This window comes from Corylus avellana, chromosome 1 (assembly GCF_965113065.1).
Source record: "Corylus avellana chromosome 1, dhCorAvel1.hap1.2, whole genome shotgun sequence".
Classification (NCBI taxonomy): Eukaryota; Viridiplantae; Streptophyta; class Magnoliopsida; order Fagales; family Betulaceae; genus Corylus; species Corylus avellana.
Genome location: NC_142490.1, coordinates 15,457,974 through 15,471,360, shown reverse-complemented (window position 1 = coordinate 15,471,360; position 13,387 = coordinate 15,457,974). Strand labels below are relative to the sequence as shown.

Here is a 13,387-nt window from a genome sequence, read left to right as displayed (position 1 = left end):
CCTGCGTCCGCCACTACTATTATAGTGTATTTTATCATTATTATTATAATTATAATATATACATGCATGTGTCATCTAGCTTGTTTTGAATTTTGTCTCTTGCACACAAACAAACGAAAAATATATGTTTGTTGAAGGAATACACATGTGAATATAAGAATATATATATTAAGATGGGACTCGAGTCACTCGACAAACATTAAAAATTTAAAAACCGTTGAGAGCATTTTCTCTTTCAGAAATTAGATTTCAGTGTCGTTCTTCAGCCTTGAGCTTCTGGGGGATGTATTTGTGTGGCGTGCTTTGATTTTTCCCTACCGTACAAAGTGCAGCGTTTAAACCCCCCCTCCCTCAAAACGATCGCGTCCTAGCACTTGTCAGTTCTCGAAGGATCACACGACGCCGCTTCCGATTGTAGACGTTAGCGTCACATTTCACACGCGCGCGCACTCATTCTCTCATACACGCTTTCTCTCGCGTGCTATCAACAAAGGACCACTGCCTGTGTGCGACGGTTCGTCGAGCCCTAAAGCGAGAGCTAAAGCCTCGGCCAGCGATGGAAAAAGAAGAAGACCCTAGGAATGGGGACGACCACGTCACCGCCACAAAGAAGCCCAAACTCACCAACTTCATTACGGAATCGGAGCTCCGATCAGAATTCTCCCACCACGAAGCGGGCGTCGCCCGGATCAACAACGGGAGCTTCGGGTGTTGCCCTGGCTCGGTTCTGGCAGCCCAGCGATCCTGGCAGCTCCGCTTCCTTCAACAACCGGACCACTTCTACGTCTCCACGCTCCGCCCCAACCTCCTTCGCTCACGCGCCCTCATCCAAACCCTAATCAATGCCCACCACATCGACGAGGTCTCCCTCGTCGACAATGCCACCACCGCCGCCGCCATCGTCCTCCAGCAAATTGGCCGCCGCTTCGCCCACCACAGAAACGACACTGTCATCATGTTCCGCTGCGCCTTCCCGGCCGTCAAGAAATCCATCCAAGCCTACGTCACCCGCGCCGGAGCCTCCGTCGTCGAGGTCGACCTTCCGTTTCCGGTGAGCTCGAACGCGGAAATCATCGCCGAGTTTCGGAAAGGACTATCCAGTGCAAAATCCGACGGCCGGAAAGTCAGGCTGGCCATAATCGACCATATCACGTCCATGCCGTCGGTCGTGATTCCAGTTCGCGAACTCGTCCATATCTGCCGAGAAGAAGGAGTCGAACAGGTATTCGTCGACGCCGCGCACGCCATCGGCAGCGTGTCCATCGACGTTCAGCAAATCGGAGCGGATTTCTACGTGAGCAACCTCTACAAATGGTTCTTCGCGCCGCCCTCGGTCGCGTTCCTCTACTGCCGAAAATCGAACCCGTCCTCCTCCGAAACGCACCACCCGGTAGTCTCTCACGAGTACGGGAACGGACTCCCCGTCGAGAGCTCGTGGATCGGGACCCGAGACTACACTCCACAGCTCGTCGTCCCGGCAATCATGGAGTTCGTGAATCAGTTCGAGGGCGGAAGCGAGGGGATCATGAGAAGGAACCACGAGGAGGTGGTGAGGATGGGGAAAATGCTCGCCGAGGCGTGGGGGACGAGCCTGGGGTCGCCGCCGGAGATGTGTGCGAGCATGGTGATGGTGGGGCTGCCGTCAAAACTGCACGTTTTGAGCGACGATGATGCCACGAGACTGAGGTCGCATTTGAGGGACAAGCACGGCGTTGAGGTACCCATATACTATCGTGCCCCCAAGAATGGGGAGAAGAGTGAGAGCGAGCCTAGAGATGATCATGGGTTGATTACGGGTTATGCAAGGATTTCACATCAGGTTTATAACAGAATTGAGGATTATTATAAGTTTAGGGATGCCATTAATCGGATTATTTTGGAGGAGACAAGTTTGCAGGGCTGCTTTTGATTGAACTAGAAAAAGGTTTGATTTCCTTTTGCTCTCTGCTTTTCATGTACTCCGTTGAATTTGCATAAACCACAAAGAATCTGTTTTGATTAGAATTCTAAAACTTTTAGCCTTAAGATTTCTTCGAATCCCTTTAGTGAGCTGTTATTTTATTTGAATGTATGTATGTGGATTCCCTTGAGCTTTCAGTGTGCTATGCATATGAACTCTCTTTAATACGCTTTTATCATCTGCATAAAATCTGTTTTTAATTCATCCAAAATTCAGAAGTATCTTTTCCTGATTCTCTTTCATAATTTTTTTTTTTTTTTGGTTAGCAGATATGGTGCACTAGGAGCCTTCCATGGAATAACATGTTTTTTTTTCTATCAAGTCTGCTGATTCCTCTGGCTTGACACGGTGTCTAAACTACAGAATTTTGGTAGTGGTAGACACCAATCCAAAGCTTGTGGAGATTGTGACATAAACCAAAGCTTGTGGAGATTGTGACATATGCTTATTGGAACTGAAAAAAGGGTTTCTTTTATATGAATGTCAACATTCTCTTAGCAATTCAGCCGTAGTCAACTGAATTTAATTTTATTTCTTCATCATCAGTAAGCTCTAGCTGCTTTCTTATATATATGTGTGTGTGTGTGTGTGGGGGGGGGGGGGGGGCGGCTGTTGCTGCCTTGGCATTTAGAATATGAGCCTACCTCATAGATTCTCCGTGCATTATTCAATGAAGTTGGTTTTCCCTCCTTACCATAACCTGCATTTCTCCTTTGTTTGTTTAACTTCTGCCTACCAAGAAAGAAAAAAAATGCAGAGGTAAATGAAGAGTCTTACAGAATTTTCAGGTAATGTCTTTTCTTATTGTCCAACGCTTGCCATTGCAAAAACCTCAATCCCTCTGGCCAATGTCCCCAAATTGCCTCTTTTTTTTTTTGTTAGCTGCAATATTTAAACTGCTACTTCTACAATCAATTCCATTACTCCCCTGAGCTATGATTCACAAAGCTAAGTTTGGCTGCTGTTGCTTATTCTACCTTTCGTTTTCCATTATCGTTTGATCGCTTTGGAGCATTACTTCTCAAGTAATTTGTGTCAAAGTTCTCCCTGGATTCTCTACTACTTGGAGAGAATCATTTAGATTCACATTTCCAGTGTTTTATTGTCATCTTGAAAACACTTGGGCTTTGTTGTTTGGTTTACACTGAAAATGTGTAATCATAACATTCAAATATTCACACAAAGCTTGCTTAAATAGTTTCAAAGCATTTTCATCCTCATCCAACTTTGCAAACCCATATAGACATAGTATCCCACTTCAAGAAAATCACATTCTTCTCATATTTTTTATCAAACATCTTTCTGAAGATATCTGTGGTTGTGCCTAATTCTCGGATGTTTCTCTCTAAGAAAGATTTGAATGCCATGGAATTGAATTTCCTATTACGACCCACGTAGGAACTTCAAGATGAGTAGAAACTCATCTATTAGAGCACCTAAGAGCGTGGAAAAAACCTCATTCTTAAATCCACTCCCTGGATACCCCCTCCTCAATGTCACCAGACTCACCACAAAGTGAACTTTGATGCTGCTATTTGAAATACATACACACGCTGCATTTGCTACCATTGGAACAAACTCTGATGAGCCCTTCATGTGACCCTACTGTAGAGGAGGCCTTAGCTGACCTCAATGCAGTAAAATCAGCCAAAGCACAACGTGCTCACGACATAATTCATACTGCTACCACTAGTTCGACTGGCAACTTTCCCATTGATTTGTTTTCCCTTTGAGAAATGCCTGGTTGCATTAAAAAGTCTTTTTTTTTTTGCTATTTTAACCTTAGGTGGTATGACTCATTTTAATTTTTTATTTTTTAAAATCAAAATTAAAATCGTAAAAATTAATAAATAAAAAGGAGTGACCAGCCACCCTATTGAGCTTGGGGTGGTTCGGCTAAAAAGGAAAATAAAATAAAATAAAATAAATAAATAATGGGTTTGGTGGGTTTGGCTCTTGGGGGTGGCTGAACCACCCCCAAAGGGCCATGGGGTTGGCTTTGGCCACCCCCAAGCGGCCGGTGGGGGTGGTCGAAGCCACCCCATGGCCCCTGGAGTTGGGGGTGGACGATCCACCCCCAAGAGCCAAACCCACCAAACCCATTAATTTTATTTTATTTTATTTTTTCTTTTTGGCCATTGGGGTGGATCATGGGTTCGGCCACCCTCAACCAGCCTTTGGGGGTGGTTCACCACCCTAAGGCTCAACTGGGGTGGCCGGCCACCCCCTATGTGGCGGCCAACCACCCCTTTTTATTTTTAATTTATTTTTTATCATTTTAATTTTGATTTTAAAATTAATAGATTTTAAACAATAAAAAATTAAAATAGGTCTGCCATTTAGGATAAAAATGGCCAAAAAATGAACTTTTTAATGCAACCAAGCATTTCTTTTCCTTCGTATAGTTTTTTGTGGCCTCTCTTTTTTTATTGGCCGTGTAATTTTTTTTTTCTTCTGTTATTGTTTTTCCTCAGTCTTATTGTTGTACTGGTTTATTATCTCTCATCTTAACAAAAAAAAAAAAAAAAATCCAAAAGTTAAAAATGTTTACATCTTAAAAAAATGTAAACCATTTTACTTCCAAAAGGGTGATTATTTTTGTTCACATGATTATTTGGATTAACGCTTGAAACAGATTTCTGCCTACTAAAATATAGGGGGGAAAAAATCATAAGCTCACAAGTTATTGTCTTATTTGAATTTAGTAATTGATTTTATAATTTAAAGGATCTTTAAGTTTTGCCTAGGTTTTAAAGTCCTTTTGTCATTTTTGGTCAAAGTTAACGATTTGCTATCTGCTACATGTGACTCATTTGACACGTTAACACTTAATGTAATCCCACAAAAAAAAAAAATAAAAAATAAAAACCAAGTTGAGAATCAAAAACCAATCCGAAAGTATAAAGAGCAAACCCACATTGTAGTAGTTCTTCCACCATTATAAAATTGATACAAGACTAAGTTTCTGTTTGTGATTGCGTTTGAAAAATAGAGATTTTAAGTCAAAAAGAGCTTTTGGGCATTTCTTAGGCTTTTTGAACCCTAAAAAGCGCATTTAATTTTTTTACGAAACGAATACTTTTTTTTTTTTTTTTTTTTCAAATAAACTTTTTGAGTGTTAAAAGCACTTTTAGACCCTTTAAACGCAATCTCAAACAAACTCTAAGAGCATCGCCACGGTATTTTAATCAAATGACACCAATGTTATTTGTGTTTTTTTGGGTTGGTTCTTTTGTTTCTTGTAATCACTTTTGAAACTTGCTGAAATGACATTAATATTGTGCGACACATGTGAAAGAGGAATCTAAATTATAAAAAATATTTAAGTACTTTATTCTTAAAATTCAAAATTCAAATACTAAATTTAATTCAAATAAAAATGTAAGAGCTAAATATGAGTTTTCCTTAAAATATAGGGTTAAATACATTTTGCCTTTTAGTTTAACAACTTTATTTTTTGTTCCATAGGGTTTAGTTTTTATTACCGAAGGTACCTCGGGTTTACATAAAGACAGAGATAGTATCTCCGTCAAACTTTTGTCAAAAAAATGACAGAAATCTACGTCATCCCCCATAAAATCTTGACATGTGTTCATATACCAAAAAAATAAATAAATAAAAAATAAATAAAAACATTAAAAAATTAAATTAAAAAAAAAAGCAAAAATTGTTTTTGGAAAAAAAGTGGCCGAGTTGGTCACCCCCAAGTTGCAAAATGGGGTGGCCGAAACCACCCCCAAGGCTATTGGGGGTGGCTCGGCCATCCCCGTTTGGCCTAGGGTGGAGGTATTTAATCCTAAAATATAAGGAAAAAATTGTAAAATCAATTCATATAGTTACACCGATTTGCAATAAACTCTCAATGGTATAAAAATATTTTAAGAGATGCACAAATAAAGGTCCTTGTATCAAACTTCTATTTAATTTTTTTTGACTGAAACCATCAAATACCATGTCAGCATCAATCAAATTATGACACAGGCCACACATAAGATGGAAGTTGAGTGCAATGACTTATTTGTTATTTTTGCATATTACAAGGATCTCTTAGAACATTTTTATACCCAAAAAAAAACTTATTATAAATCAGTATAGGCAAGTGGATGGATTTTGCATTTTTCCCAAAATATAATGCTCTGTTCAAATTCTACTTATTTTTAAACGCCGAAGACCATAATAATGATATATTTGGTGTAGTTCTCACTTCTCACCAAATTCTTGACTCGTCGTTTTCACAAGGTTGAGCCCCGTACTTCACATTACGAAACGACTCGTCGTCTTCCTAAAGCTTCCCCGCTTAATCACTGGAGTCTGGAGCTCCGTTCGCTGTGATTGGCGTTCTATTCGGAATCGTTGAGAGAGAGAGAGAGAGAGAGACAGAATGGCCGAAGAATCTGTCCGTCCGATTAGGCTAATGAGCTTCGTCTCGGAGGAACAGGTATTGATTTTTTCTCAAAACCCTAGAATACGCTTAAGATAACCACTTCAGAAGCTCAAATTTTGTTCCTTTCTTTCTGGTTGCACTTAAATTTATTTACATTATTGGCTTGATTTAGTGAACCAGTAATGTTAATAATGATTATAGTAATATAAGATTGTTGAATTTTTTTGTTTCTGGTGGTCTGGCAGTTGGATGAATCCAAGAAGACAAGGGGCGAGCGCATTGAGGATGGCACTGCCCAAAGAGATAGACCCCTCTTTGAGGTTTCCTTTCCTTTTCTTCCCTTTTCTTTTTCTATTAAATAAAAAATATGAACTTTGTATAATTTCAGTTTTGCAATTGAAAGACCAAGCTTTGTGGTACTTAACTTTCGGTATAGTGGCCACTATTAATTTGGAATCTAATCTTAACAATATGAGGAAGTTTCAGTGGCTAAGAAGATATATGATGCATATAGTCATCTAATTTTAGAAGGAAAACTTGGTCAAAAGAGAAAAAAGTCTAAAAATTGAGTAATTGGGGAATGCCGGTAATTAGATGCCTGAATTTCCTGTTACTCCTTCCAAAGGGTTTTTTGATAGGGATTAGGGACTCATTTGATAATGAGTGAAATGGCATTTTTGATATTTTTCTAGGGTGCAAGTAGATAACGGATTGAAGGGTCAAAATTGAAGCAAATTTTGTGCCTATTGTAATATGTCTCAGTTTTAACGGATTTTGCGCACTTGCTATCCAACAAGAGCTAAATCCTTGGTTATATGCACCCCATACCTTTAGATGTGTAATCAAGATTCTATCTATCCAGAGCATTCTCATCTGGAAGTTATTTTGGTTAGCCAAGATGTTAAAATGAACTACATCCGGCTCTGCAAAATGCTGAAACATTTGGTGAGCTGCTACAGTGCTCACCAAATTTGGTGAGCAGTGTTCACTCACCAAATATATATATAAAAAAAAGTATTAAAAAATTCTTTAACATTCTCTCTCTTCTCAAAGAAAGAATGAAGAAATCGTTGAAAATGAATATTTAAATAGAATAGTGAAAGTGGATAGCGAAAATAGAGAGCTAGATGTAGGTGCTTAGAAAAAGTGGGTAACTAAAATAGAGAAAGGTGATTTTTTTAGCTAAAATAGAGAGTAAATTTGCTGAACCGGATATGAATGCTCTGAACATTTTGAGCCTTTATGTTTTCTGATTGCAGATTCTAAAGGAGAACAAAGACAAGCGAGATGCAGAATTTAATGAACGCTTCAAGCACAGTGAGTGCTCAGCTCTACTTGTCGAGCTGAAATTTTTTTTTTTGATTTTTTGCAACAGTTATTAGAGCACCCATGTCACACAACAGGGTAAAGAGGGTCTATGCATTTCTTGCTATCTCCCAATGAACACTTAAAAGAATGAGGCTTAAAAAACCCTTTTATTAACAGGACCACCCAAAGCTTTGGATGAAGATGAGACTGAGTTTCTTGAGAACTTGGAAATGGTGAGATTATGTTCTAATATTCTTATCTATTCAGTGCTACATGAAGTGCAGCCTTTTCTGATAAGTAGTACCTGCTGTACCTGTGGAGTCACTAAGCTGTGGTACTTGTAAATTGAGTAATCACAAGAAATATGTTTGTTGTATACCGGTTTACAATCGAACCATAAATTGTGTGCCGTCTCAGTTTGCAAGCCTATTGGCATCTCTTTCCTTTTTATTTTTATTAGATGTCCTTATTTATTTTTGCCTTTTATTTTCTAAAATTTTGATATATTTAGTCGAGGAGGGAATACGAACGTCAAATAGCAGATGAGGAAGCCCAAGAGCTGCACAGTTTCCAGGTAAATTTCTTACTGTTTCATATTTTTTTTTGATAAGTAATGAGAATATTATTGAAAAGAGCGTTGAGGGGCGCAACCCTAATGCAAAAGATATATACAATAGAAACCCCTATGAAATATACAAAGAGCACATATTCAAGAACTCATCTATAGTCGGGACCACACTACGATGATGAGCCAACACCCACAAGTGTAGCATAGATATCATATTCTTCCTCATAGATATCATATTAATTGTTGTAATTATCTATATTCTTCTTGTATGGAAACAGAAAATTATTTAGCTTGAAAATCATGGGTTTCTCATAAGATCACTATTAGAAAGTTAAAATGCAATGAGTTGGGAAAGTTTATTATTATTAGTTAGCATCCTGATCACATAGGCGTAAAAAATTTATGGTCATATCAAAGCATTTCGTAAATCTACATGTGCTCTCCCTTATATATATGCTTAGCTCAAATAAAAAGGGTTAAGCATCATACATCTCACCATAAATTTTGGCAATTGGGACCCGTAAGTAAGACTAGGTCAGCGCTGTGACACCTGAGGAATTGATTAGGATGGCTAAGAATGCTTTAGTATGAATTTTGGTCTTAAGTTAAATCAAATATATTAGGAAGATAGATTAGATGTCTAATTTTATATTCTTAGTTTGAACTGAGAAGTAGACAGTTAGAACTAGCTTTGATTCGCATTATGGATAATTTGGCATTCAAGATTTACTTAATTAGATTAACCGGATGCCTAAGAGTTAGTAGTAATGGTAGTATTAGGGTGATAAATAATTTAATTGATTTGATTAGTTTAATGTAATATATATATATATATATACTTCAAGTGGGAGTGCTATGTATAATTCTTTTATCCTTACTTTATGTCAATTCTAGTTATTAGAATTTAATTTATGTCGTTATGATGTCTAAATTGTTTGGGAAAGTGTGATTGAATATCTCAGGGAAGGATATTATATTCAATCATCCTTGTAAACATTACAAATGCGTCGTTGTGCTACCTAAATTTTATTAGGTATTTTACAACAGTGCTGTTGTGATGTCCAAGTAATATTAGAGGTTTTAGATAAATATTATATTAATGCCGTAGCAATGCCTATAAAAAAATATGTGGTAACACTACATAGTTGTTATGATGCCCGAGTGACATTATAATATTTTAGATATATGTCGTTATGCTGTCCATTTTTTGATAGAGCATAGGGAAAAATTAAGAGATCGTTATTTTAGCCTTTGAATATGGGCACACTAAATGCAGTGAATATTAGAATCAAGGGTTAGAGCGGGAATCCTGCTTAATGCTTTACGGTGAAAAGTAAGTATACCTACTAACCGAGAATGATACTATTTTAGTAAGTATAACTACTTACTGAGACTGATACTATTTTAGTAAGTATATTACTTACTGAATCATTTTATAAAGCTTTCGAAGTATGATTATTACATGAGCCTGAATATTTTATGAATAGCATGTTTATATGCTTTCAATTATTTTTACATGTATTGAAATCAGTTGCGAAATGAAAGGAGATGATTATGAGAGGATTTTAGGAGACATGTTATTGCATACTGTTGAACATTGCGAATAAGAGATAAATTAAATATGAAGCAAAAAGGTTTTCCTATGTTAACGGTGGGAGCTGAAGGGGCCCCCCAGGATAAATAAAACGCCTTTTGTCTTCCTAAAGTTGAATGTAAGATTATAAGATGTTTTTATGTTAACGGTGGAAGCCAAAGGAACCTTCCAGGTTAAAATAAGAAGCCAGGTACTAACTGAGGAGCCGAAGGTGTCTCCTTATAGCCGTAAACGAAAGGTTCAAGTCCTTTAGAAAGCTGGAGAAGCCAGATGAGTCTCTTAGAGAAAAATGAGATGAGATTGCATTGCATACATTGAATAATGTGCTTTATATGTTTTGTGATTTATTTGTTTTACCTCTTTATATTTATGTGTATATTCATTTTATGAGATGCAAGTAAAATGCATGTATGTATAAATATAAAGTCGTATATAGTAGAAAATATGTTTAGAAAAGATAAATGGATTTTATTACAAAACAACTCTACAGTGCTCATCTTATTAGCTATGGATTATACAAAATGAATCTGTTTGAAAAACCTAACGTATCTGTTATTATAATCACCATGTTAGAGATGTTTTCGAAAATGATGGCTCATATTGAAATTATAAGTAATTCTTATACATATTGAGACCGTGGACTCATTAATCCGCCTATGTAAATGTGGTAACACCACAATTACATAGATGTTGATGCAGATATAGAAGAGGGTGAAGATGATCCATATGCCTGCCTAGGTTATTATGGATAAGGTTTTTTGGTGCCTTAGTTTGTTGTAGAATATCATGAAGATGTCTATCTTTTGAAATGTATCTATAGTTAGACATGTTCTAGGTACTTTTGGTGTACATTTACTTATGTGCCGTCTGTGGCACTTTTGACTAGTGTGTTTTCTTATCATGTAAAGTACAATGTAAAAATCTATTTAATATAGAAGTCTTATTATCAGCTCTGATGTGTTCTGCAAGGGTTATAAGAAAATAATGATTTATTCCGCTGTGAGATTTATAATCTCTAATGATATTGAGGTAGAGATAGTAGTGCTTAGTCGGAATTGGAGATTTCCACTTTCGCCTTTCATTAAGTAAAGTCGGGGCACTACAAGCACTGCTTATGTCCTCCGAAAAGTGTGAATAAGGAAAGTTATGTATTTGTTGAGCATGTTCTATTATGTGATTATCACTAAGAAATCTAGGCTATGCTGTCGGATATCGTAGGCTATTCATGTCTAAGGAGGGGATTCTTCAAGTATTCAAGCAATTTGGAATTATAGCCAAGTGATTTTGTGCATAATATGATTATTGCTGAAAGTTTTATACTGGTCTTGCATTGCATGGAATTTATATTTTTATTTTTTTCTGAAATAGGAATGTTCCTGAGCGGCAATACATTTTTACAGTAGTTGTCCTTGTTAGGCATATGATTTTGTACGCCCATGTTGAGAATCAAGCAGTACTTTGATCCGTAACTTCTTTTGTTTTGGGTTGTGGTTTCTTCTCCAGGCAGCGGTGGCAGCACAGTCGGATATCGTACATGAGCTTAAGGAAACGCCCCCTGCTCCTATAGTGCAGGTCAGTGGTAATCGATATATGCACATTTTGGTTTTTTACAATTTTCTATTTTTCTTTTGTTTTTGTACTTTTTTTTTTTTTTTGGGGGGGGGGGGGGGGGGGGGGGGGGCAAGCAGGATGGGTGTTGCGTCCTAAGTTCTGCCAGGCCCTAGTAAGCTCATAATGAATTTATTTTGCTTGATTTCCAACTTTAACCCCTCCTGCATATTGGATCTAACTCAAAAATTTGAACTTCTCTTTCTGCATCCAAAATCCAACTTATGTTTACAAATTTTCTAGAACCATTTCTCTCTTGGGAAATTTTGTTGAACGAGGTAGCTCATAGGATTCTCTCTAAATCTTTCTGGAATTTGTGTTTGAGGTGCAAAAGTTGGTATCCATTTTTTGTTAACCTATTTATAATTGTCTTAAATGAGTCTTATATATTGTCTATTGATTCTTCAACATTTTATGGGTTGTTTTGTGCTGGTCTTAATGGATGCCTAAAGGATGTGTACAATCATGACACGCCTGTAGGTGGGCCCAAAGATATGGGTCCATCGAAGAAGGAAATTGAAGCAAATGCCATATTACGGTATTTGACATTCAATGTGGAAGCGAATACACCTGAAACCAGGAAATTGTAATATTTACTTTTTAAATTACATGCCACCAATTGTAAATTACAAATATAGTCACGTGATTTTGTATGATGTGGCAGACATTAATTGGTGTAGACAAAGCCTGCATGTTGTGGCTCCACGACCATATACATTCTCAGTGGGATGGTTGCATGCATGATCTAATTTGGGCATATACATTTTTGTGTTTTTTTTTTTTTTTTTTGTGTGTGGGGGGGGGGGGAAGACTTTATCAATAAGCTACTTGGGACCTTTAAGTCCTCCTGCCAGTGCATTTAATCCAGGGTCTCTAATATGAGCTTGATAGACTTTATCAATAAGCTACTTGGGACCTTTGACTTTGGAGCATCTCTGCCATGTGATTGAATGCTTCTGAATATATGATAAAATTTGTTGTGTCACATATAATTTAGAACTTGATGCTAAGCAGTTGAACCATAGACAGTTTTGAATTGGCATCAATTGTGTGGTATACATTGAACACTGGCAAGTTTGATGGTCCTGCCTTATCCAGATTCCTCCTGGATGATGCTCAACCCCAAAGCAGAAATCATTCATATTTGTCTGTTTTGTGCGTATTGTATGACTGCTAATAGGGTGTGACTATGTTCAAATAAACAAAAAGATCAGATTCTAATGATTATTGGTCATCCAATCAAGTCAATTTGGTTGAGGTTTGTTTACCACTGATCCGTATACAAATGTTTATGAGGACAGAGTACCCATTTTTGCTATTGCAGGACTCCTATGCAATTGTTAGTATGTATTGGTCTCTGAATGCAACCTCTTACTGTTTGCAGGAACAGAAATCAGCTGGGAGGAAAAATCCACCTGCTCGACCATTTGGTATGATTATTAAGGTCCAGCCACAAGCGAAAAAAGCTAAGTTAGATCCAGGAACTTCGGAAAAACCTTCAGATGTAGTGAAAATCCCTGGAGTTGATCCAGAAAAATCTTCAGAGCCAGTGACAACATCTAATAGTGATACTAGCGAGAACCAAGATGTTGGTATAGCTGGTCTAGTTTCATATAGTGATGAAAGTGAAGAGGATGATTAGTGGTTTTACTAAGTGATTTAAAGAAGACACTTATATTTGTCGAATTTAATTTCTTTTGTTGTGTTTTTGTGTTCAATTTCTTGTGTAGACATAGTATAGATGAATATAAACGAAGGAACGGGAGATTCAGGGTGAGCAACTTCGGTCAGTGATACAGATAACAAACATAAACTTGTATTTCCGTGTTTTTGTATGTTGTCTATCAAACAGGAACTTTTGTTCGTCCACCAGAAAATACATTTCAGTTATCTAACCATAAAACAACTTACATTTTTATTGTCTCCCCTTCAGTCGGAAAAGAGAAACAGCAACCCTCCAACCAA

The 13,387-nt window shown here is 37.4% G+C and overlaps 2 protein-coding genes across 2 annotated transcripts; both read left to right on the top strand.

Moving 5' to 3' along the window:
* The first annotated feature begins 273 nt into the window (after positions 1–273).
* Positions 274–2,505, top strand: LCD (Pyridoxal phosphate (PLP)-dependent transferases superfamily protein). The gene is made up of 2 exons (XM_059580262.2): positions 274–1,924; positions 2,230–2,505. The coding sequence occupies exon 1, from the start codon at positions 557–559 to the stop codon at positions 1,907–1,909; it is 1,353 nt and encodes a 450-aa protein (XP_059436245.2). The 5' UTR covers positions 274–556; the 3' UTR covers positions 1,910–1,924; positions 2,230–2,505.
* Positions 2,506–6,183: 3,678 nt separating this feature from the next.
* LOC132170450 (NEFA-interacting nuclear protein) lies at positions 6,184–13,301 on the top strand. Its single transcript, XM_088510836.1, has 7 exons — positions 6,184–6,398; positions 6,590–6,664; positions 7,604–7,661; positions 7,830–7,885; positions 8,164–8,226; positions 11,318–11,386; positions 12,807–13,301. The coding sequence occupies exons 1-7, from the start codon at positions 6,342–6,344 to the stop codon at positions 13,062–13,064; spliced, it is 636 nt and encodes a 211-aa protein (XP_088366962.1). The 5' UTR covers positions 6,184–6,341; the 3' UTR covers positions 13,065–13,301.
* The last annotated feature ends 86 nt before the right edge of the window (positions 13,302–13,387 follow it).